Source organism: Pseudophryne corroboree, chromosome 6 (genome assembly GCF_028390025.1).
Source record: "Pseudophryne corroboree isolate aPseCor3 chromosome 6, aPseCor3.hap2, whole genome shotgun sequence".
Lineage (NCBI taxonomy): Eukaryota > Metazoa > Chordata > Amphibia > Anura > Myobatrachidae > Pseudophryne > Pseudophryne corroboree.
Window position 1 is genome coordinate 98,655,337 of NC_086449.1, and position 25,426 is coordinate 98,680,762.

At 47.5% G+C, this 25,426-nt stretch overlaps 1 protein-coding gene across 2 annotated transcripts in view; it reads left to right on the forward strand.

The window, feature by feature from the left end:
* LOC134936469 (hepatic lectin-like) overlaps positions 1 to 23,639 on the forward strand; it is a 124,701-nt gene extending 101,062 nt beyond the window's left edge. For both annotated transcript variants that reach the window (XM_063931509.1, XM_063931510.1), the window contains 3 exons: positions 12,284 to 12,426; positions 15,166 to 15,287; positions 22,107 to 23,639. In XM_063931509.1, coding sequence (XP_063787579.1) covers positions 12,284 to 12,426; positions 15,166 to 15,287; positions 22,107 to 22,239 — 398 coding nt within the window. In that variant the 3' untranslated portion in view covers positions 22,240 to 23,639. The remainder of the gene's footprint in view (positions 1 to 12,283; positions 12,427 to 15,165; positions 15,288 to 22,106) is intronic.
* Positions 23,640 to 25,426: the final 1,787 nt, after the last annotated feature.

Sequence of the window (25,426 nt, forward strand, 5' to 3'; positions counted from 1 at the left end):
ACGAGGTGTCAGTGACAGCAGTGGATTGTGAGGAGATAAGAGTTCGCTTAGAGGACCCCTTGGTCTTAGGCAAGCGAGGGTCAGACTTTTTAGTAGTCAGGGACTGGTTCAACTTCTTCAATTGAGCAGATAAATTGTCCGCCCACGGCGGGTTAGCTGCAGGGACCACATACGGTTGTACCAGCATCAGGGGTCCCATAGGGGATGTTAATTTATTAACTAGCGTATGCAGAAGCATGGAAAAAGCAGCCCACGGTGGGTCATTATGGACCTCCGTTGCCACAGTCCCACTGGGGGGGGGCAAGGAGCCCCCAGAACCGAACCAGAACCCACAGCTGCTATATTCTCCTCATATAGATCTGTGGCTTCAGCAACACCAGCAGTGTGTTCCGCCCCAGAACCGTTACCTTCAGAAGCAGACATGATATAACTTCCAGTATTAGGTAACACTGTACAATTGGCAGCAGCACAATACCTCTTACCCAAACCCCTGGGCAGTGTAGTCAGCACAAGCAGAGATATAGGAGAGATATGGTGACTAAAATCACAGTGAAAAATACGTATTAAAGTATATCTTGTGAAATCCTATATAAATATAAAACCTGACTGTCACGATCCGGGTACTGAGACGCCATTTTCTGCCCGTTAGGTGTCTCCTGAGGTTGGCTCAGCGGGCCAGGCTTTAACCTTGGTAGTGGCCTGCAGCGCTGGTTTTCGCATCCACCTTGGTATGGGTACTCACGGAAGTGCGGCGCCCTCAGCCCCGCCGCAACCGTCACCGCGGCATCCGAGGTCCTCTCCTGGATGCACGTCCTCCATGTGTCTCTGCCGTCCCTGTGGCCGCTGTGCGCGTCTGGGCACGTGAAGCTCTGCTGTTGCGGCCTCCGCCGCCATTGCTACATGTCTAAAGTACTTTGTTCCCCTTCTGTGTGTGTGTTCATGGGCGCAGCCATGTTGGATTTCGATCACATTAACATTTCTTATTTACCAGCGAACACCAGCTTCATTTCTTATTTACCAGCGAACCCCAGCTTCATTTCTCATTTACCTGCGAACCCCACTTCATTTCTCATTTACCTGCGAACACCAGCTTCATCTTCTGTTTACCCATGAACACTCATATTATTTACAGTTTCACGTGTCATCCTCATCATCACGCTATTCTTCACCTGAGACCCCAAGCCTTATACAGAACTTTTATTTATTCCGGATTACTGGTCTCAACAAGCAGTATGTTTCTTTATCCCCTGTGACAGTATTATTTCAGTGCACCTTATTTGACTTTTTATTTAATAAAACCCTTCAAAGTTATTTCAGTTGTCGTGGTCACGCCTTCGGGCTTCTCATACTACTATCTTGCGCATGTCTAAGAGTCTACTCTCTCCTCCTAAATTCCGGTACCAGTCAGCCCCTACAACTGAGGCTTCCAGTCACCGTCATCAGCCCTCAGTTGTGACAGTAAGCACTGACCTAATGGATCCGGTTAGAGATCAGGTCCAAGGGACCAGGCCGATGCAAGAACTGGCAGCCCGTCTTGAACATCAAGAGGCTGCACAGGGCCATGTGATCCAATGTCTCCAGGACCTCTCCTCATGACTGGATGAGATTCAAGCTACCCTCCGTGGGTCAGGGGCATCCAGTGTGCCGACAGTAGTAGTTCCGGTGGTGTCCCCACCCACCATGCCCATTTCTCCTCCACGTCTCCACTTGCCGATACCTGCCAAATATGATGGGTCCCAGAAAGCCTGCAGGGGTTTCCTGAACCAGTGTGAGATCCACTTTGAGCTACAGCCCAGCAGTTTTCCCACAGACCGCACTAAAGTGGCATACGTTATCTCACTACTCAGTGGTTCTGCCCTTGACTGGGCCTCGCCCCTATGGGAAAGATCCGATACCTTGCTGTCGTCCTACTCCGACTTCGTGGCAACATTCAGACGCATTTTTGATGAGCCAGGGCGAGTGTCGTCAGCTTCTTCTGAGATCCTTCGGCTGCGTCAGGGGACGTGAACTGTCGGCCAGTATTTAGTACAATTCCAGACGTTGGCATGTGAAGTCTCCTGGAATGAGGAAGCCTTCTGTGCAGCCTTTTGGCAAGGCCTGTCAGAACGCATCAAAGACAAGCTCGCTACCAGAGACTTACCCTCGAAACTGAATGAGCTTATCTCGCTCTGCACCAAGGTTGACCTACGCTTCCGCGAAAGGGCTATAGAACGAGGCAGGTCAAAGGCCCATAAGGCTCCTTCTACTCCACCTCCTCGTCAGCCGTCTCCGTCTAAAGACGAACCTATGCAGATAGGTCATTCACGACTTTCTCCAGCAGAGCTTAGACGACGCTTATCTAACCGCCTATGCCTTTACTGTGTTGCACCTTCCCATCTCATTAACGCCTGTCCTGAGCGTCCGGGAAACTCCAAATCCTAGCCCACCAAGGAGAGGGTCGGCTAGGAGTAATGTATGCCTCTCCTACTCCAAGTGACTGCAACCTTTCCGTTTCCCTTCTGGTGGCTCAGCGTACCAAGAATCTTATTGCCTTATTGGGATCTGGAGCAGCCGGAAACTTCATTACGAAGAGGCTCGTTAAGCAGTGGTCTCTACCCACTGAGAGACTGTGAAGTCTAATTTCTTTAACTGCCTTGGACGGCAGTAGGATTCCTGATGCTGTTATTACCTCCAAGACCCTACCTATTTGTCTGAAGGTAGGGGTCTTACACACCGAGATGATTTCTTTCCTGGTAATCCCAAGGGCCACTCATCCTGTGGTTCTAGGCCTTCCATGGCTTTGTCTGCATAATCCCCAAGTTGATTGAAGGACGACCCATATCCTGGCGTGGGGTCCTTCTTGCTCCAAGACATGTCTGCAAAAGGTCCTTCCAGTATGCAAATCCTCTTCTAAGTCTCCTGATGTTCCACCTTCTCCATATCTGGACTTCACCGATGTATTCAGCAAGTCTTCAGCCGATATTCTTCCTCCTCATAGAGAATGGGACTGTCCTATTGATCTTATCCCAGGGAAAACTCCTCCTCGTGGACGCACGTATCCATTGTCACTACCTGAGACCCACTTTATGGAGGAGTATATTAAGGAAAATCTGGCAAAAGGATTCATCCGGCCTTCGTCTTCACCAGCTGGCGCAGTCTTCTTCTCCGTAAAGAAGAAAGATGGCTACCGGGGTCTGAATGACATCACAGTGAAGAATCGGTACCCTCTGCCGCTTATCACCGAGCTGTTTGACCGTGTCAGTGGAGCCACTATCTTCACCAAGTTAGATCTGAGGGGTGCGTATAATCTCATCCGAATCCGAAGGGGTGACGAGTGGAAGACCGCTTTTAACACCCGTGACGGACATTACGAGTACCTCGTCATGCCCTTCGGACTCAGCAACGCTCCAGCGGTCTTCCAACACTTCTTAAACTAAATTTTCAGAGACATCCTGTATCGTCACGTTGTGGTATATCTCGATGATATTCTTATCTTCGCGAATGATTTGGAGGAACATCGGTTTTGGGTGAAAGAGATTTTGTCCCGCCTCCGCACCAATCATCTTGATTGTAAACTGGAAAAGTGCGTCTTTGAAGTCAAATCCATCCAGTTCCTGGGGTATATTGTATCTGGTTCCGGTCGGGAGATGGACCCTGAGAAACTTCAGGCGATCCAAGATTGGCCGATTCCTGTAACCCTCAAAGGCGTCTAGAGGTTCCTAGGGTTTGCCTATTACGGCTCTTACCAGAAAAGGTGCCAACCCTTCTAAATGGCCAGAGGAAGCTACTCAAGCTTTTCATTTGTTGAAACAAAGATTCATCACTGCTCCGGTTTTGAAACAGCCTGATACCAGCTCGCCCTTCATCCTTGAGGTGGATGCCTCGTCTGTTGGAGTGGGCGCAGTACTGTCTCAAAGAGCTAAAGATGGACATCTACATCCTTGTGGCTTCTTCTCACGAAAGTTCTCTACTGCTGAGCGCAACTACGCCATTGGCGATCAAGAACTTTTAGCGATTAAGCTCGCTTTGGAAGAATGGAGGTACTTGTTGGAGGGTGCTTCCCATACCATCACCATTATGACGGATCACAAGAACCTCCTGTACCTAAAAGGCGCCCAATGTCTTAACCCTCGCCAAGCCAGGTGGGCACTTTTCTTCTCTAGATTTGATTTCAAGTTACAGTTTTGTCCAGGGTCACAAAATCGTAAGGCTGATGCCCTTTTCCGCTCCTGGGAGCAAGAAAATGAGTCTGAGTCTACTGACAAGCATCTTATCATCGATCCAGTGGCGTTCTCCGCAGTGAGGATGGACTCTATGCCCCCGCCAGGGAAAAGCTTCGTAAAGCCGGCTCTTAGAAGGAAGCTCTTGCATTGGGCACATTCCTCTCGTTTTGCCGGACATGCGGGCATACGCAAGACCTTAGAATTTGTTTCCAGATCATACTGGTGGCCGACCCTAAAAAAGGACATTACTGAATTTGTGGCATCCTGCCCAAAATGTGCCCAACACAAGGTACCCCGCCAGTCACCCGCTGGGAAACTGGTTCCTTTGTCTGTTCCTCATCATCCGTGGACTCATCTCTCGATGGATTTCGTCACGGATCTCCCTATGTGTAATAAATTCAACACCATCTGGGTGGTAGTGGACCGGTTCACCAAGATGGCTCACTTCATTTCTCTCACCGGTCTTCCATCAGCGTCCAAGTTGGCACAAGTCTTCATTCAAGAGATCTTCAGACTACATGGTCTCCCTGTGGAGATAATTTCCGATAGAGGTGTTCAGTTTGTGGCCAAGTTCTGGCGAAGTCTTTGTCAAGCTCTCCAAGTCCAGCTAAAATTCTCTACAGCCTATCATCCTCAAACCAATGAGCAGACTGAGAGGGTGAATCAAGACTTGGAGGCTTTCCTCCGCATCTATGTATCCTCTTCCCAAGATGATTGGGTTCAACTTCTCCCATGGGCTGAATTCTGCCACAACAATCAGTACCATTCTTCGTCTTCCTCCACGCCATTCTTCACCAACTACGGATTTCACCCAAAGCTACCTGAGTTCCAGCCGCTTCCAGCAACCTCAGTGCCTGCAGCTGACATCACGATTCAACAGTTTTCAAATAACTGGAAGAATGTTCATTCAGCTTTGTTGAAAGCTTCCTCCAGGTACAAGAGATTTGCAGATAGGAAGCGTCGGGCAATTCCTGCCCTTAAAGTTGGTGACCGCGTTTGGCTATCTACGAAGAATCTACGACTAAGGGTTCCGAGAATGAAATTTGCCCAACGTTACATCGGTCCTTTCCTGATTGAGCAAGTCGTCAACCCGGTGGCTTACAAACTGCAACTACCTCCATTCCTGAAAGTGCCTAAAACATTTCATGTTTCTCTGCTTAAGCCAGTGGTTTTGAATCGGTTTCATTCCACGCTTCCCTCTACTCCCAAGGTCCAGACTCAACGCGGCGTTGAGTACGAAGTCGCCAAGATACTGGATTCTCATATTAGATGGGGTCGTATCCAGTACCTAATAGATTGGAAGGGCTATGGACCTGAGGAACGTTCCTGGACGAATGCATCTGATGTTTACGCTCCTAAATTGGTCCAACAGTTCCATTCCAGGTTCCCACGTAAGCCTAAAAAGTGTCCTGGGGCCACTCCTAAAGGGGGGAGTGCTGTCACGATCCGGGTACTGAGACGCCATTTTCTGCCCGTTAGGTATCTCCTGAGGTTGGCTCAGCGGGCCAGGGCCAGGCTTTAACCTTGGTTGTGGCCTGCAGCGCTGGTTTTAGCATCCACCTTGGTATGGATACTCACGGAAGTGCGGCGCCCTCAGCCCCGCCGCAGCCGTCACCGCCGCATTTGAGGTCCTCTCCTGGATGCACGTCCTCCATGTGTCTCTGCAGTCCCTGTGGCCACTGTGCGCGTCTGGGCGCGTGAAGCTCTGCTGTTGCGGCCTCCGCCGCCATTGCTACATGTCTAAAGTACTTTATTCCTCTTCTGTGTGTGTGTTCATGGGCGCAGCCATGTTGGATTTCAAACACATGACATTGTTCCTCCTATCCGCAGTTCTGACAATGCTGGAGCCTAATTGCCCACCAATCCCTGCTAAGCTGTGGGTATAAATATCCTGGATCCATACCCAGAAGATTGTCAGTGCTTCTGTTTCCTTCAGCTGCTCCAGTGTGCAGTTCTCTTGTGGACTCTCTCTGCAGCTCAGCCTGACTCCCCAGTGGTTTCCTCCTGCGGTGCATTCCAGCTCTCCTGTATCCAGCCTGTGGTACAGCCTGCTTCTCTGTGTTCCCGCATCTAGTGCTAAGTGGTGTGGATACTCTGGCTTCCCAGCAGCCACTCTCCATTTACATTTCTTATTTACCAGCGAACCCCAGCTTCATTTCTTATTTATCAGCGAACCCCAGCTTCATTTCTTATTTACCAGCGAACCCCAGCTTCATTCCTTATTTACCAGCGAACCCCACTTCATTTCTCATTTACCTGCGAACCCCAGCTTCATCTTCTGTTTACCCACGAACACTCATATTATTTACAGTTTCACGTATCATCGTCATCATCACGTTATTCCTCACCTGGGACCCCAAGCCTTATACAGAACTTTTATTTATTCCGGATTACTGGTCTCAACCAGCAGTATGTTTCTTTATCCACTGTGACAGTATTATTTCAGTGCACCTTATTTGACTTTTTATTTAATAAAACCCTTCAAAGTTATTTCAGTTGTCGTGGTCACGCCTTCGGGCTTCTCATGCTACTACCATGCGCATGTCTAGGAGTCTACTCTCTCCTCCTAAATTCCGGTACCAGTCAGCCCCTACAACTGAGGCTTCGAGTCACCGTCATCAGCCCTCAGTTGTGACACTGACGCACCAAGCCCCCTCAGGTTATAGAATATAGGGATAGCAAGTTGAGTGAGAGACACGAAATGGAAACCACTCAGCAAGCTAATGCACACATATAGTCACATTTGTACAATGCAGAGGTTATTACTAACAATAATACTGCACTGGACCAGCTTGTATAGCTATGTAGTCAATAGATATAACACTGCACAGTAAGAACTGGATGTATATCAAAGGGTAATTGTACTAGAAACCCTGACTAAATAAACTCTTTCTTAACTAACACTGTCTAATAGGCAGGTAGAATACTTAAGTGTCATGTAAAGTCACATCGCTGACAACCAGGCGGCTTTACACAGGAGGATTTGCCCAAGCAGTCCCAGGAACAGTGTAGCTGAGATAAATGGCGCCCAGACACTGACAGGGAGTGAGGAAGAGACAGATATGCAGCTCCAGGGCGGGAACATTTGCGGGAAATGGCGCCCTGAGGCTGGGGGAGGGGCTCTGTTATGTGCCTGCTATCTGTGGCACCAACTACAAAACTGAGCTCCTGTGCAGGGAGGCGGGGTTATAGAGGAGGCGGCGCTGTGCATTCTGGGAACAGTCAAAGCTTTTCAGCCTGTTGGTGCCTCGGATCAAGTTCCTACTCTACACCCCTTTGTCTATCCTTGTGGAGCCCAGTGTACCCCGCAGCAGAAATATGAATGTACTAGATGTATTTTCACCAGTGCCTATCTCCCCTTCACATCATAAATGGTCAGACTGACCCTCAAGTGTGCAGGGGAAATCTCTGTTGGGCCCCACTGCCTAAGGGTCATCTAGGGATCGATATCTTTCAGGAGCAGGATTATGGGTGAATTTGGGTGCTTGCTTTGCTTCTATGGAAACTACATCTAGATTAGCCCTCCTTCCAAGCAAAGTGGGCGGTCCTGACACACCCCTGTCCCATCCTTTATAAAGGGGCCCTTTTCTTTACACACCCTCTCTAATGGTTTGCCAAGGCAATATGAGATTACTGGCCATACGCCCCCTGGTGACTGGCTGCACCTCTTAAACTGTTTCCCTACCACTGTATTCCCTGGTGGGTCCTTCTGCCCCAGACTGATACGGACCTGATACATCTCTTGCCACTTGACCTACCACCTCCTGTCCCGCCAATGCCTCCTGTTTCCCTCCCTCTAGACTGTAAGTTATCACAGGCACCTTATGGCTGAAGTCTGGCTCCCCGTGTGTACTTACTGTACACTACCCAACCTTTGTGCTATATCTAAGGGGCCCATTTATCATTGAATATTTGCAGCTTATTCTCCAAAATCACCCATTTTCAGGGGCTGACCACAAATATTTTGTATCTCCTAAATGTATGACAGAGGAACCGCAGCAGATATCAGAGATATCTACTGTGATAACACCATTCCTGCCAGCAGCAACAACCCCCAAATGTTTTTATGGGGAATGTGATACTGCGTTCCGGAGATTGTCCCCCGCAGCTATCGCCATCTAAAGATGGAGTTAGCCCACTGTAGCCAGTATGGGCTATACATCACATAATTCGCTGGGAGAGGGTTCTCTGACCATTGCCGCTGTGCATGCGTAGTCAGCAGGAACGCAAATGCAAAGAAGCCCCGGCACCACACTGAGCCCATCGCAAGGATGTGCTCCTTTCGGAGTGCCTGTCGAAGCCCCTGTCCCTATGATTGCTTGGTCATACATCTGGTTGTGAGAATCGTATCCTGCAATGCAGTGATGTGCGGTGAGGTCAGAGGCTGGGGAGGCACACATGGGGGTGGGTCTGGGTGCTGAGAGTCTGTGACCCCTATTCAGTGTAACAAACACACACAGTCCTGTGCCCACACTCACTACAGATGCCACACACTTGTATACACACTCACACTCCTATTCCCACACACTACGGATGAAACACACACACACACAATCCTATCCCCACACTCACTGCAGATGACACACACACACACACACACACACACACACTCCTGTCCCCACACTCACTACCAATGACACACACACAAACAAGCACATACTGTCCCCACACTCACTACAGATGATACACACACACACACACACACACACACAGTCCTGTCCCCACACTCACTACAGATGATTCACACACACGCACACACACACACACACACACACAGTCCTGTCCCCACACTCACTACAGATGATTTACACACACGCGCACACACACACACACACACACACACACCAGTCACTGTGCACGGATGGCTGCTGCTGGCACTTCAGATCCCCATCACGCTGCTCAGCTTCGTTGTCTGTGTTCCTGCACTTCCTGGTTTAGTCACATGACCAATCCGAGCTGCCCATCTGAGCACAAGTACACCCCCACACTGAGGCATACCTTCCATTTCTCTTTTCTAAGCAGCATGATTGGCTATTATGTAGCCCCGCCCCACTGAACAGGCAGGCTCTGACAGTGTGTGAGATGAGGCTCAGTTCTGGCTGCCTCATCTGTCTCTCCCTGCAATTCCCGGAGCCCTGCAGCTCTGGACAGTTTTATCTATAAAATGCTGCAATAAACAAACAATATGCTTAGTTATAAGCATCTTCTTTGTGTTATTCCAATCATTTTTATAGTCAAAACTGTAAATTATGACAGGGCGCATGACAGGTGAGGCTCTGCCTCCCCTAACTGCACATTCCTGTGCGATTCTTGGCATTAATATCGCACCCAGATCGCAATGCAAATGCAGTTTTTAAAAACTGATATTATTTTGACGATTTACATAAGCCCTAAATTGTATGATTATACCTGCTCTGAGACTTTATTCTGTTTAACTGTTTCCTTGCCTTAAGCATTGATGATGTTAAAACAGATGCCTTTGCTAAAATAGTAAAACTGGCACTTTCCTTATTGACCTTTTATTGTGTAGCTAACTGTGTGGCAAGACAGTAATGTGCACAATCTTAAGCTTGAGAACTTTTTTATTATATAGTGAAATAGTATAAACTAAGATGCAGCATTGGATCACTTGCAGCACCATCGGCCTGCTCAGTGACCCATGAGGTCACACAGGCGGGACATCGAAGCTTCTACAAAGACGCCAGGAGATATCCAACAGAAAACTGAAATCCTGGCTTTGACATACCCACAAAATGGAGGCGTTACGTGTCTGTTCTGGGGAACATAGGCCTCGCTGCCTCCTCCCCACCCCCATATGGCTGTAGACTGTCAATCACTTGAAGTCTGCACTCTGCAGCTTTTCTGTATACGAAAACGCAGGACCTGTACTGCACAAGTGCAAAGTACCGACGTTGTGACTGCTGTCCCAAGTATTTTGGGACCTTAATGAGGCTTCCAGTGTCAGAGACTACTGTGCATGTGCGGGGTCTCCATTCCATGGACCTAATTCAGAGTTGATCGCAGCAGCAAATTTGTTAGCAGTTGGGCAAAACCATGGGGGTCATTCTGAGTTCATCGCACGCTCCAACTTTTTGCTGGCCATGCAATCAACTAGACGCCGCCTATGGGGGAGTGTCTCTTAGCATAGCAAGGCTGCGATCGCTTGTGCAGCCCTGCTATGCAAAAAAAGTTTGTGTAGAACAAGACCAGGGTAAGAGTTACTTACCCTGTGCGATCAATCCAGCATTGCAGGTCCCGGAATTGACGTCAGACATCCGCCCTCCAAACGCCTCAACACGCCTGCGTTTGGATCTCCACACCCAGAAAACGGTGAGTTGACGCCCGGTTCCGCCTTCCTCCTGTCAATCTTCTTGCAGTCGCCGCTGCGACCGCTTTCTTCGTTAGCGGTGTCGCTGCCCAGCTACAGCCGTCGTCGGGCAACGACGCGCCTGCCGCGCAGTTCCAACCTGATTGCACGTCTGAGAAGAAGCGCAGCATGCGATCGGGTCGGAATGACCCCCCATGTATGTGCAGAGAGAGTTAGATTTGGGTGGGGTGTGTTCAAACTGAAATCTAAATTGCAGTGCAAAAATAAAGCGACCAGCATTTACTCTGCACAGAAACAAAATAACCCACCAAATCTAACTCTCTCTGCAAATATTATATCTGCCCCCCCCCCCACCCTGCAGTGCACATGGGCCCTCATTCCGAGTTGTTCGCTCGCTAGCCGCTTTTCGCAGCAGTGCACACGCTAAGCCGCCGCCCTCTGGGAGTGAATCTTAGCTTAGCAGAATTGCGAACGAAGTATTCGCAATATTGCGAAAAGATTTTTCTTTGCAGTTTCTGAGTAGCTCGAGACTTACTCTTCCAGTGCGATCAGTTCAGTGCTCGTTGTTCCTGGTTTGACGTCACAAACACACCCAGCGTTCGCCCAGACACTCCCCCGTTTCTCCAGCCACTCCCGCGTTTTTCCCAGAAACGGCAGCGTTTTTTCACACACTCCCATAAAACGTCCAGTTTCCGCCCAGAAACACCCACTTCCTGTCAATCACACTACGATCACCAGAACGAAGAAAAAACCTCGTAATGCTGTGAGTAAAATACCAATCTTCTTAGCAAATTTACTTGGCGCAGCCGCAGTGCGGACATTGCGCATGCGCAGTTAGCGGAAAATCGCACCGATGCAAAGGAAAATAACGAGCGAACAACTCGGAATGAGGGCCATGGTTTTGCCCAACTGCTAACAGATTTGCTGTTGTGATCAACTCTGAATTACCCCCCCCCCCCATGTTCCCAATGACTTCTCTACTGTGCATGTGCAGGTCTCCAGGAACGTGGCACCGCTCCATGTTCCCAATGACTTCTCTACTGTGCATGTGCAGGTCTCCAGGAATGTGGCACTGCTCCATGTTCCCAATGACTTCTCTACTGTGCATGTGCAGGTCTCCAGGAATGTGGCACTGCTCCATGTTCCCAATGACATCTCCGCTGTGCATGTGCAGGTCTCCAGGAATGTGGCACTGCTCCATGTTCCCAATGACTTCTCTACTGTGCATGTGCAGGTCTCCAGGAATGTGGCACTGCTCCATGTTCCCAATGACTTCTCTACTGTGCATGTGCATGTCTCCAGGAATATGGCACTGCTCCATGTTCCCAATGACATCTCCACTGTGTATGTGCATGTCTCCAGGAACGTGGCACCGCTCCATGTTCCCAATGACTTCTCTACTGTGCATGTGCAGGTCTCCAGGAACGTGGCACTGCTCCATGTTCCCAGTGACTTCTCCGCTGTGCATGTGCAGGTCTCCAGGAAAATAACTGCACAGTTATCCTGATGATTTGTGCAGGGCCGGAATGGGACTTGGGAGAGAGGAGTATAATACTGGAGTGCAGGGTTTGCAGTGTGGGCCCCCTGCACCCAGTATCCTACATTCTGCGCCCATTTTAGATATGCCACTGGCATGCACAACACGATTGAGTGTCTGAATGAACAGTAATATAATATTAATGCACAATTTCTTCAGTAAATGGAACAATTCTAACAAAGACTCATTTACTTTCCTTCCACGTTAATGTTTCAGAAAAGTCCTGTGACCCTGGTTGGCTGCAGTTTGATGGCAGCTGCTATTACCTCACTTTATCCAAGTCTAATTGGAACAAATCGAGGAGTGTGTGTATTAAAAAGGGAGCCGACCTCGCTGTGATCACCAGTGAGAGAGAACAGGTGAGTTATTATCTTGTTTTAGAGGATGGTAGAGTTGAAGAATGTCTTGATATAGGAACATTATAATCTAAAAAGTCAGGATGCCGAATCTCATCGTCTGTCGACTGGTGAATGTCAATTAGTGGCCAGTTTTCATTTTAAACCGAAGTGAACCAGAATTAGTCCAAAAAGATCCTTCTGTCCGCTGCAAATTGGATGCTACAGAATTTTTGGGCTGATGATCACATTAACCTCCGTGTCAGTGCTCATTGTCCAACAAGTAACATTGCGTGCTTTGTCTGGTGCAGCTGTACTGAAATTATTCCCATAGAACTCTGAAGACAATCACTGGAACCGATGTGTTGCTGAATCTGCTTTCTTGCTCCTGGCCATCTGTTTCTTTTCTATGTTATCCTTCTTCAAAAGCAAAAAAGTTTACTGATCCTGTATGTATGGCTCTTACGTATAGCATTTCTATGTATATAGGGCCTTATTCAGGTTTGTTAGTTTTGGTTACCTTCCCATGAAGAGAATATTGCACCTGTATACTCATGGCTTAAAGTGGTCCAGGAGAGGTGGTAGTACTCATTACCCCTCACACCTAAAACCACCCACCCACCCCGCCACCAAATAGGGAAGGGTTGGTAGCGGCGCGAGAGGGAGGGTGGGTGTAAGTAATGACACTTACTATTAGGCGGGCGGCTGCGGCAGCCATGGACTCACTGAACGCGGGAGCATTTCAAATGAAGCGCCAGCCAACCAGAGCTGGCGGACCGGCAGCCAATCAGGGAAGCGGTCGCAGCAGTGGCTCCTGATTGGCTGCCGATGCTGAGGCAGCTTCCCTGATTGGCTGCCGAGCCGCCAGCTCTGATTGGCTTGCGGCCGGCGCTACATTTGAAGTGCTGCCACGTTCAGCTTGTCCATGGCTGCCGCGGCCGCCCGCCTAATAGTAAGTGTCATTACTTACACCCACCCTCCCGCACATGCGCACTGTAATCCCTTGAATCCCGGGATTGGAAGCTCCAATCCCGGGATTCAAATCCCGGCATTTTTGTGCCCAAATCCCGTGATCCCGCCGATCCCGAGATTGTCCTCCCTAATTATAGTGCAAGGCCGAGGAGAAGGTGGAACTAGTTCCATCTACACTTACAGGTGGTGGAACTCAGTTCCACCTCGTCCCGCCCCCCCCCCCCCCCCTCCTTAACCCCTGTGTATACTACAGATAATGGGGGTTATTCAGAGTTGTTTGCAAAACCAAAAAAGTTAGCAATTGAGCAAAACCATGTTGCGCTGTAGGTGGGGCAGATATAACATGTGCAGAGAGAGTTAGATTTGGGTGGGGTGTGTTCAAACTGAAATCTAAATTGCAGTGTAAAAATAAAGCAGCCAGTATCTACCCTGCACAGAAACAATATAACCCACCCAAATCTAACTCTCTCTGCACATGTTATATCTGCCACACCTGCAGTGAAACATGGTTTTCCCCATTACTGTACTTTTTAGGTTTGCTAACAAACCTGAATAAACCCCATGGTTTGCTAAATAAAGAATATACTAAATGCAAACGGTAAAGTAGTTGGCAAATAGGTAAGAACAATCATATAAAATAAGGAAGTGATTTGGGGAGATTTAAGGGGAGATACAGATAGAGCTGAACCCATCTGAGGCGGCTCCATCGCAAATGAGCACTGCTGGTGTGACTAGGCGATCCATCCACCTAGTCACGCCGGGAGTGCACAGAGACACTCCCATTCAGAGCGTCTGTCCGTGCACGCGGATGGAGGTGCTCTTCTTTCAAGTGAATGGGGCGCGAATACGTCACAGGAGCGTGCGCCCTGTTGGAGACAGAGATGCTACGTCCTAGGCACAGACGGAGCCAGGACTAGTGTGGTTCCTTCTGTATACAAAGTGGAGATGTTGCCCAATCAGCTTCTAGCTATGATTTATCCAAAACAGTCTATAAAATGACAGAAGCTGATTGGATGCAATAGGCCACTTTCCACTTTATCTCTTGCGAATGTTTGATACATCTCCCATTATACTGAAAGTCTTCTTCTATAGCATACTGGCTCATTTTGCTGTTGCGCAGAATCAGGGCCGTAACTAGGGTGGTGTGGAGTGTGCCACCGCACATTGCACTACAGGGTAAGAAGCGCTGTTGGTGGCAGTTGTCTGTTTTAATTATTTTCACTTGTAGCTTGCCCCCTTTTTGAAGCCCAGCATCTTCTGATCTCCCTTGTCTCCTTCCGCCACCCCTTCCATCGCTAATTCAGTACCTATACAACATTCATGATCTTACCTTGAGAACTCTTTGTTACACTGTCCTTTATTACATTTCAAGATGCTGTCATACCTGGGATTCAAACCCTATGCCTGTGGCATTGCAGTCAGACACTCTATTCATTGCACTATCTGCCCTTGCATAGAAAGCTAGAGAATTCTAAGCTACAGAATTTTAACTAGTTGAAGCTTACCTTGTACTTTGTGAAAAACTGATCAGCATTGCAAATGGGGGGGGGGGGGGGGGGGGAGGGTATTCTCTTTCTAGCAGAGGGCACCAAAAAGTCTAGTTACGGCCCTGCGCAGAGTAGTCAGAAAGTGAAGTAAGAAAGTTACCTTGGAACTATGTTAATTAAATCTGAGTATGCATCCCAGGTAGAGTAGAAGTGAAAGCGTCTTTAAGTGGAATTTTCAACTAATAAATGAAATTGTAATTATCTGGCTATGGCATTACCTGTTGGCTGCCCATTTCTCTCTCAGAATTTCCTTACTACTAAATCTGCTGCCAACTATGGCAAACGCTTCTGGATTGGACTTCATGACGCCATCGAGGAAGGTGTTTGGATATGGGTGGATGGAACAAACTACGAAGCATCTTATACGTAAGTTTCTGGAAAATAGAGAACACTGCTAATTTAGTTGCACAAATAAGGAAAGGACTTTTTTTGTCACTTGCATTCCACGTGGGCAGATGAATACCTAAAGATATTATATTTTCATTAATATATCCTAAATAGGATCCTTTGTTTTAGAAATGAACAGAAGGTTTACCTAGAAAGGTATCAAACCAAATCTTCTGTGTTACTTATAAACAGCTTTCTACATATATACTAACTTTCCCTAGAGTTGGCACTTATTATACTGGTAACAGAAATGAATGTGCATAAATGTCCCCAGTTATTATTATTATATCACACAGATGTACCAAAGCGACAAGAGGGTTATAGGCCCTCATTCCGAGTTGTTCGCTCGCTAGCTGCTTTTAGCAGCCGTGCAAACGCTAAGCCGCAGCCCTCTGGGAGTGTATCTTAGCCAGGGACGTGCAGTCAGGGGAGGCAGGGCCTCCCATGTCATTACTGATTAAAATAATATAAAGAAGATACTCATGACACATATTCTGTGTCATAAGTATTTGCTTTATATTATCCTAATCATCCGAGTCCTGTGTAAAAGTGTTTGGGAGGCACCGATCGTGGTGCCTCCCTGTCAGATAGGGAAAGGTATGGGGAGCGGGGGGCGGCAGCGGGCGGGGCCTAGCAATGGGAATTAAAAGCCCATTGAAAAATCATGGGATTTAGTGGTGCCGCTTTCACACAGGGACGTGCTTTCAATCCATGAAAGCACACCCCTGTCAGTGAGGCCACAGTGATTGGCCAGCGGATCCGTCACTGGATCCGATGTCAATCACTGTTGTGGGCGCGAAGGAGGTGCTGGCGGCGTGGGTGCGGCGGTGCGGGCGGCGTGGGTGCGGCGGTGCAGAGTTTGAGCAGCGGAGCGGTAACCCATTTCAAAAATGGCGCCTCAACGTCATTTTTTAAATTGAAGATGGCCGCTGCGAGCCAATCACGGCTCGCTGCGTCATCGCTCCGCCCCCTCTGGCTGACTTATATAAGTCAGCGCGAGGGAGCGGCTGTCAGTCCGATGGCGGAGGAGGAGCGGAGAAGAGCTCCTGAAGGTTGAAGACGCCGGAAGTCCTGGATGGGCGGCTATGCAAAAGAGCTTAGCAGCCACCGCCCACCAGGTGAAGACGCTGGAAGCCCTGGGGAAGGCGGCGGCCATGCAAAAGAGCTTTAAGGCCGCCACCTCCCAAGTGAAGACGTCAGAGGAAGACTCTGGAAGCCCTGGGGAGGTGGCGCCCCCCTTCCCCAGGTGAAGACGCCTGAAGCCCTGGGGAAGCGGTGGCCATGCAAAAGAGCTTAAAGGCCGCCGCCCCCAGGTGAAGACCCTGTGCAATAAAACTTATTTTTTAAGACTGTGTGGGGTTTTTATTTTAATATTTTCTTTACAGGTGGGCAACAGGTGCCAGCAGGCCATTTATGTCCGGGCATGCTGGCACTTGTGGTTCTCCAAGTGCCAGCATGCTGGGGCAGGCTTGCTGGGACCTGTAGGCCACCTGTAAAGAACAATATTACTATTCTTTACAGGTGGACTACAGGTGCCAGCGGGCCCATTATGTCCAGGCATGCTGGCACTTGTGGTTCTCCAAGTGCCAGCATGCTGGGGCAGGCTTGCTGGGATCTGTAGGCCACCTGTAAAGAACAATTTTAACAATGAACCCCGCACCCACCGCCACCAGGGGTGCGCGGCATAGCACTGGGCTATCAGTGCTATCAGCCCAGTGCTGGTTATTGCTCGGGAGGGGGACCCCATGTTTATTTTTTGGGGTCCCCACTTCCGAGTTATTCCAGCCCTGGGCTGACTAGTTGGAGGGGGGGGTAGATTAATGCTATGGCAGGGGGACCCCATACAGAGTGTCTCCCCTGCTATGGCATTACCCCTCCCTGGCTGGTTCTACGAAGGGGGGGGGGGGTACGCTTTTTTTTTTTCTCTATGGGGGGGGGGGGATGTCAGCTGCTTGTGCCTCCCCAGCCACTGACCTCACCGCACGCCACTGATCTTAGCTTAGCAGAAGTGTGAACAAAAGGATCGCAGCGCTGCTACAAAAAAAAGATTGTGCAGTTTCTGAGCAGCTCCAGACCTACTCCTAGCTTGCGATCACTTCAGACTGTTCAGTTCCTGTTTTGACGTCATGAACACGCCCTGCGTTCGGCCAGCCACGCCTGCGTTTGTATCTGACATGCCTGCGTTTTTACACACACTCCCTGAAAACACCCACTTCCTGTCAATCACTCTGCGGCCAGCAGTGAGACTGAAAAGCGTCGCTAGACCTTGTGTGAAACTGCATCGGCTATGCGCATTGCGCCGCATGCGCAGAATTGCGTTGTTTTTTTTGCCTGATCGCTGTGCAGTGACCGAAAACAGCTAGCGAACAACTCGGAATGACCACCATGGTGTTAAAGAGGAATAAAGTTTATATATCTTTTAATTGTTATCTACAGTAACATTATATATTAATCTCCGTCTATCTGCATCTATAATTAGTTGTCCCCTTTAAAGGATCATAACAGGGGACCATTAAGTAGGCAGCCTAACAAAGTGCCACAATATTACAAACTCCCTTCAACTGTTATGTTATTTCTAATATACACAATGTTACAAAACTGTTCTTTAATTACTAGTAAGCCCTGCTATGTTCTACATTTTTCTAGGCATACAGTCTTAGGACCTTATTCAGGTTTGTTAACAAACCAAAAAAGCACACTAATGGGTGAAACCAGGTAGCACTGCAGGTGGGGCAGATGCAACATGTGCAGAGAGATTTAGATTTGGGATTATATGGATTTTAGGGATAATACTAAAAGTTACTAAAATGTGGGGCGGGTGTGTGTTAGACTGTGTGCCAGTGAAACCTCCCACATGCGTTTCACTCCTTGTAGCAATCTCATTCCTATTTTTTGCTGTCTTTTAAAGCAGTGGTTCAGCAAAAGTGTCATCCAGTGTGAAACCTTGTAGACGGGCACATTCACTGGAGTTAGCTTAAATTTAAAATTATATAGTTTCACCATACTGCACTGTGGTGTCCATAGAGTATTTGTCGGTCACATCAGTCCCTGCCCTAAGGAGCTGACAGTCCAAATTCACACAAATGGCTCAATCCAATTAGCCACAAGTAAGTGTTTGCTGAATGAAGCACTTATGATACAGCCGGAATCACAGATTTTTGTTTGCAGCCCCATAGAGCTGAATACAAAAATCTCCAAGTCCTGGGTGAGATTGGGCCGTGAGGAGGTTGCGTTGCAGTGCAGTTACTGGCATTATTACGCCACTGCAATAGCAACTCACCCCCTTCACAACTAATTGGATCAATTCCAAAAAGTTGCAATTGAACACATGACCCTAACATTGTGAAGTAACAGTGCTAACCACTGTGCCACTCCCAGCATGTTGCTCTTATCCAGCCCCAACACCATGCCTCCCCCCAACGCTGATGCCTTCTAAGTGCTGTGTAAAGGTTTATCAAGTGGAGCTGGCTCTAAGAATGGGTCCACGTCACTCACCTCTTGCTGGGATCAGTGAAGTCAAGCAAATTATGAATACAGTTGTGCTCATAAGTTTACATACCCTAGCAGAATTTGTGATTTTCTGGCCATTTGTCAGAGAATATGAATGATAACTCACATACTTTTCTTTCACTCATGGTTAGTGGTTGGGTGAAGCCATTTATTGTCAAACAACTGTGTTTACTCTTTTTAAATCATAATGACAACAGAAACTACCCAAATGACCCTGATCAAAAGTTTACATACCCTGGAGATTTTGGCCTGATAACATGCACACAAGTTGACACAAACAGGTTTGAATGGCTACTAAAGGTAACCATCCTCACCTGTGATCTGTTTGCTTGTAATCAGTGTGTGTGTATAAAAGGTCAGTGAGTTTCTGGACTCCTGAAAGACCCTTGCATCTTTCATCCAGTGCTGCACTGACATGTCTGGATTCTGAGTCATGGGGAAAGCAAAAGAATTGTCAAAGGATCTGCGGGAAAAGGTAATTGAACTGTACAAAACAGGAAAGGGATATAAAAAGATATCCAAGCAATTGAGAATGCCAATCAGCAGTGTTCAAACTCTAATTAAGAATTGGAAAATAAGGGATTCTGTGGAAACCAAATCACGGTCAGGTAGACTAACAAAAATTTCAGCCACAACTGCCAAGAAAATTGTTCGGGATGCAAAGAAAAATCCACAAATAACTTCAGCTGAAATACAGGACTCTGAAAAAAAGTGGTATGGTTGTTTCAAGATGCACAATAAGGTGGCATTTGAAGAAAAATGGGCTGCATGGTCGAGTCGCCTGAAGAAAGCCATTACTACGCAAATGCCACAAAGCATCCCGCTTACAATACTCCAAACAGCACAGAGACAAGCCTCAAAACTTCTGGAACAAAGTCATTTGGAGTGATGAGACCAAAATTGAACTTTTTGGCCACAACCATAAATGTTACATTTTGAGAGGAGTCAACAAGGCCTGTGATGAAAGGTACACCATTCCTACTGTGAAACCACGAGGTGGATCACTGATGTTTTGGGGATGTGTGAGCTACAAAGGCACTGGAAACTTGGTCAAAATTGATGGCAAGATGAATGCAGCATGTTATCAGAAAATACTGGAGGAAAATTTGCACTCCTCAGCCCGGAAGCTGCGCATGGGACGTACTTGGACGTTCCAACATGACAATGATCCAAAACACAAGGCCAAATCGACCTGTCGTTGGCTACAGCAGAATAAAGTGAAGGTTCTGGAGTGGCCATCTCAGTCTCCTGACCTCAATATCATTGAGCCACTCTGGGGAGGTCTCAAACGTTTAGTTCATGCAAGACAGCCCAAGAATTTACAGGAACTAGAGGCTTTTTGCCAAGAAGAATGGGCAGCTTTACCATCTGAGAAAATAAAGAGCCTCATCCACAACTACCACAAAAGACTTCAAGCTGTCATTGATGTTAAAGGGGGCAATACACGGTATTAAGAACTGGGGTATGTAAACTTTTTATCTGGGTCATTTGGGTAGTTTCTGTTGTCATTATGATTTAAAAAGAGTAAACACAGTTGTTTGACAATAAATGGCTACACCCAACCACTAACCATGAGTGAAAGAAAAGTTTGTGAGTTATCATTCATATTCTCTGACAAATGGCCAGAAAATCACAAATTCTGCTAGGGTATGTGAACTTATGAGCACAACTGTACAATGCACAGCCCATCATCCTTCTTTCAAACCTTCGAGAGAGAAAAAGTGGAGAAGTTACACATACTGTAACAACCAATCAGCTTTTATCATTTCATAGGCTATGCTAGATAATAGTCCATTGTTTAACCTATTAAACAATGACAACATTGACAAAATATTATTTTGCTTTCATTTATATATTAGCTAGTATTAGTTTTCCATTTTTGCAACAGGTGTCTTTTCAGTCTACAGCTGTGGTTTTTCCTTGACTACTTCAATATTTTCTTAATGCATAGTATTGGTACTATTATATATACCCATCTTCTACATAAAGCCATTTTGCAGCTTTAGCAATCATTCAAGTTAATTAGTCTATCTACCGAGCTCAGTGTGCCTCACAGGGCCGTGACTAGGTGTGTGCGGAGTGTGCCAACGCACATAGCGCTGCAGGCTAGGGGGCGCTGTTAGCAACATTTGTCAATTATCTGTTTTAATTACTTTCACTTGCAAGTTGCCCTGTTTCTAAAGCCCAGCAACTCCTGGCCCCACCCCTGCCGTCGCTAATACCTATACAACATTCATGAACTTAACTTGATAGCTCTTTGTTATTCAGTGACACAGGGCCTAATTCAGACCTGATCGTAGCCCTGCAAAATTTTGCAGGGCTACGATCAGGCACACTGACATGAGGGGGGATGACCCAGCACAGGGCTAGTCCGCCCCGCACGGTCCAGCCACGCCTGCGTTGGCTGGACCGCGCCCACAAACGGCGGCCGAACGCCATTGTGCTGCCCCCTCCCACACAGCGACCGACTCTGCCTGTCAATCAGGCAGAGGCGATCGCTAGGCAACGACAGCCATCGACTATCAGCCATGCGCCGGCACACTGTGGCGCCAGCGCATGCACACTTCTGACCTGATCGCTGCGATGGACGGCAGCGTGCGATCAGGTTAGAATGACCCCCACTGTCCTTTATTACATTTCAAGATGCTGACATACCCAGTACTCTATTCATTGTGCTATCTGTCCTTGCGTAGAAAGCTAGATAATTCACACTATTTGAAGCTTACCTTGTACTTTGTAAAAAAAAAAAAAAAAGATCAGCATTGCAGCTGAGCAATCTATGTAGTGTATGGCTGCAAGGGATTTGGATTTTTGACTGCACACTACAGTACATAGATCTGCTCAATTGCAATGCTGATTTTTTTTTTTTTTACTAAGTACAAATAGCTTCATATTGTGAGAAATCTCACAGTTTTTATGCAGAATCAAGTAAATCAATGAGTAGGGTGTTTGCTTATAATGCAACAGGTTATAGGTTTGAATCCTATGTATGGCAGTTTTTTAGAACTGTGTTATTTAATAAAGTCTATTGTAACTGAATAACAGAGCTCTCATGTCCCTATTGGAAAAATGGGGAGGCGGCCACCAATTCTCTTTCTAGCACAGGGCGCTAAAAAGTCTAGTTACGTCTTTGGTGCCTCATGCCTCAGTGATACCACTGCTTCCTATTGAATTTCTATGACATATTCTCCTGAATCATGGTTTAAACCACAACTGCTTCAATTGTGTGTAGGTGATTGATGCATTGTTAAAAGGCAAATACATGTTAATCGTGTTACTTTCATCCAGGTCCTGGAAGGAAGGGGAGCCGAATGATCACTTTGGGGATGAAGACTGTGTACACTTGTGGACTGCCGGGGAGTGGAATGATGTGTATTGCACATATGATGACAGTTATGCAATTTGTGAGAAGAAGCTCTGAGTTTGTGTCCTACAGGAGACTTATTCTGCAGCCGTCTCATGGAGCTCATTGATCATATACATCTAAATAGCATTTTAAACTGATTTGTGTTCACCTTTGTAACTATTTCCCCTATTTTATGTATGCTCTCCTTCCCCTGCCATTCAGTGCAGCACTGAGGCACCTTACCACGGCTGCCAACAGAAATTGTGGGGGGAAATAGGAAGCCACCTCCCCCCCTACCACCAGCCAAAATAGTGCAGGCCGGGCCCCCCTTTTCTGTCAGAGTGTACCTGCTGGCAGTGTTGTGCCTTCTCCCAATCTTGGACCCACCTACCTATACTCCACGGGACACCCGCCTATACTCCCGAGTCCTCAGTAACCTGCTGAGTCTGTGGTCCATTCCTGGACTGTTGTGGGTTATGCCTGCTGCTGTGCTCCTCCTGCTGATCTTATTGAGGATCGCTTGTGAGCGAGCGGTAGTAGTGGGCTGGCAATAGGAGCAGGCGGGCAGTAGGGGATCAGTATGCAAAACACCAGCAGCCGGGATTCTGGCCGTCAGTATACAGACAGCGGAATCCTGGCCACCGGTATGCCGGCAGCGGGGCGAGCGCATGAAAGTATTCTAGAAAATATTCTCCCTCTATGGGTGTCGTGGAAACCCACAGAGGGATAAAAGCCTGTGGCGCAAGGATTCTGGCACTGGTATTTCACCGCTAGTCGGGATTCCGGAGTTGGCATTATGACTAGAGGTATTGTAACCGCATCCCAGCAGTAGGAGTAGTGTGGGCAGGTGGGCGGTAGGAGCAATGCAGGCCCTACAAGCAGTGTGGGGAGTATAGCACTGCAGGTGATAGGATCAGCGTGGGCAGTAGAAATGGTGCAGGCCATGCCCTCCCTCTCTGTCAGAGTGTCCAGGCCCAGGAGTGCAGACTCCCAGCTCCATCTTGATGGTGGCTTTGTCCTTACTAATCATTAACAGCAGGGCCAAACTGCCCATCTGGCACTTCTGGCAAATGCCAGAAGGGCTGATGGGCCGGTTCGGTCCACAGAGGCCGGGAACGCAGCGCAGCTCCTGGCTGTTTTGTCCCCCGCTGCCACCTGTAGTGCCCTGTTGCTAAGCGATGTGGGGCGTGCCGAGAGTCCATGCCCCCTGACTCGCGGCACGCCTCCATTTGCAGTGTCTGCGCGCCCTTTTCTTGGCACGTGCATCCCCTTTTATGTGTGCGCGCACACAGATGCCAGGGCCGGAAAGAGGCCCCAGTCCGAACCCTGATTAACAGTAATATTTTTATATAGGACCTTTCCACTATTATGTACCCAGGGCTGTCTTAACAACATTGCAGGCCTTGGGCAAAGCAATTAACTAGGACAGCTACCCACCCATTTACAGGAATAAAAAATTATTTAAAAAATCATAACTTATGTTTTTATGTTTCCTGTGGTCTCGCGCCTTTTTCCACATGCTTCCATACAGTGAATGACTGTTAGCACTCTGATTGGTTGATAGCTCCATCCATCCACTTATCAGCATGCTGTCTGGCTGCAGGCTGGGAGGCAGGTAGAGAATGCTGATTGGCTGTTCTGATTGTCTGTATTTCACAATCAAAGCTGCCGGGCAGCATTCTCTAAATGTTCCGTTTCCAGACTGCCCCTGCATGATAGCCCCTAGAATCAAGATGCCCTGCACGTACGTTTTAACATATCAATATTTGTTAAAACTTAACACAAGGAATTATTATTATTATTTTTTTTTTTTAAGTACGATGTATGTAATATCAAAGTGCATAACTAGGATTATTTGTTAGGTAGCAAAAATATAAATGTCTCCGTTATACCAACTCAATATCACTAAATTCAGTTGTCACGTATGGGACAATCCAAGTCCACCACCGTTTTGTAAAGGTAACTTCTACTTGATAATTCCCCTCAACTTCAAATTAAGAGCCTGTTATTTTTTTATTTTATTTATTGTTATTTTTTTTTATGAAAACCTATGAGAACAAGCTAGAATTTAACTGGTTAGTCTATGTTGAAAACTTAGAAAATACAGTTTTTTTACAGTGTGAAATATGGGACATTTTTACTCATTTTCACGGATGCCCTACAGCACAATCATTCCCCTACATATCACAATTCCATCAGAATGTACTGCCTTTTATAACTATGTTTCACCATAAAATCTAGGTGTGTTTTATTTTCCTGTTCCTCTCATGCATAGACTACATTAATTAACTATTAGACAATTACCATAATACTAACCTTTAAAATGCTATCCAGCAAAGGCTGCTACCACTGTATGTTCTGGATGTTACTGTTATATTAACAACACTCCCGTGCTTGTATTCTCTCAGTGTTCCACTGCACCTTAATAGCAAGAAGAAACCATAGCCAGGGCTTGTTTTTCGTATGCACTTAATGGATCATTGCCCAAGGGTGCCAGGAGTTGATAGCGGAGAGTCCCCTTCTTTCCAGGGGTTCCAGATTTTTGAAAATTGCCCCTGGGAAACTGGAGATAGCCAGCTTCAAAGCAGTGGTCCCCATCCAAGCCTGTTAATTGCTCTTCCCAACCAAATATCTCGGGTTTTGTCTGACAGTGTTTTTCTGGGGGTATACTCCAAAAGCTGTGATTTTCCACTTTCAGTGTACAGTACACTGGCAGTTTGTCTCAATTCCACACGCCTGGTATGCAGTTTATATTTTCATCAGTCAATTGCTCTGGCTCCTGAACTCTGATCCCCAAGTCCCCAGTACCTCCTGAAAGGTGGGACTCTCTAGGTTTTTATCTGATTGAAAGCTAAGAAATCTATTTGCAGAAACTGGAGATATCTGCAGTCAAGCAAGCTGCCCTCCTACCAGAAAATGATGGCTATTAAGCCCTCTCCACTATCCACACCTCCCCTGCAAATTAAACACCCCCTACCACCCAGGAAGTAATGTACCAGGGTTCCTTCATTTAGTCCAATGCCCCTTCTACAGCTAATACCCCTTTTCCACCTGTAGCACGGGTCGCAGCCAGGAGCCTGACAGGGCTGCGACCCGTGCTACAGCCCCCTATCCCACATCACTCACCAACCCGGCATATTGCCGGGTTGTTGACGCTGCTAGTGACGCGGCAGGGGCGGCGCTGGGAGATCACATGTTCTCCCAGCGCCGCCATTCCATACACTGTGAACGGGAGCCGTGTCGCATCAACACGGCTTCCGTT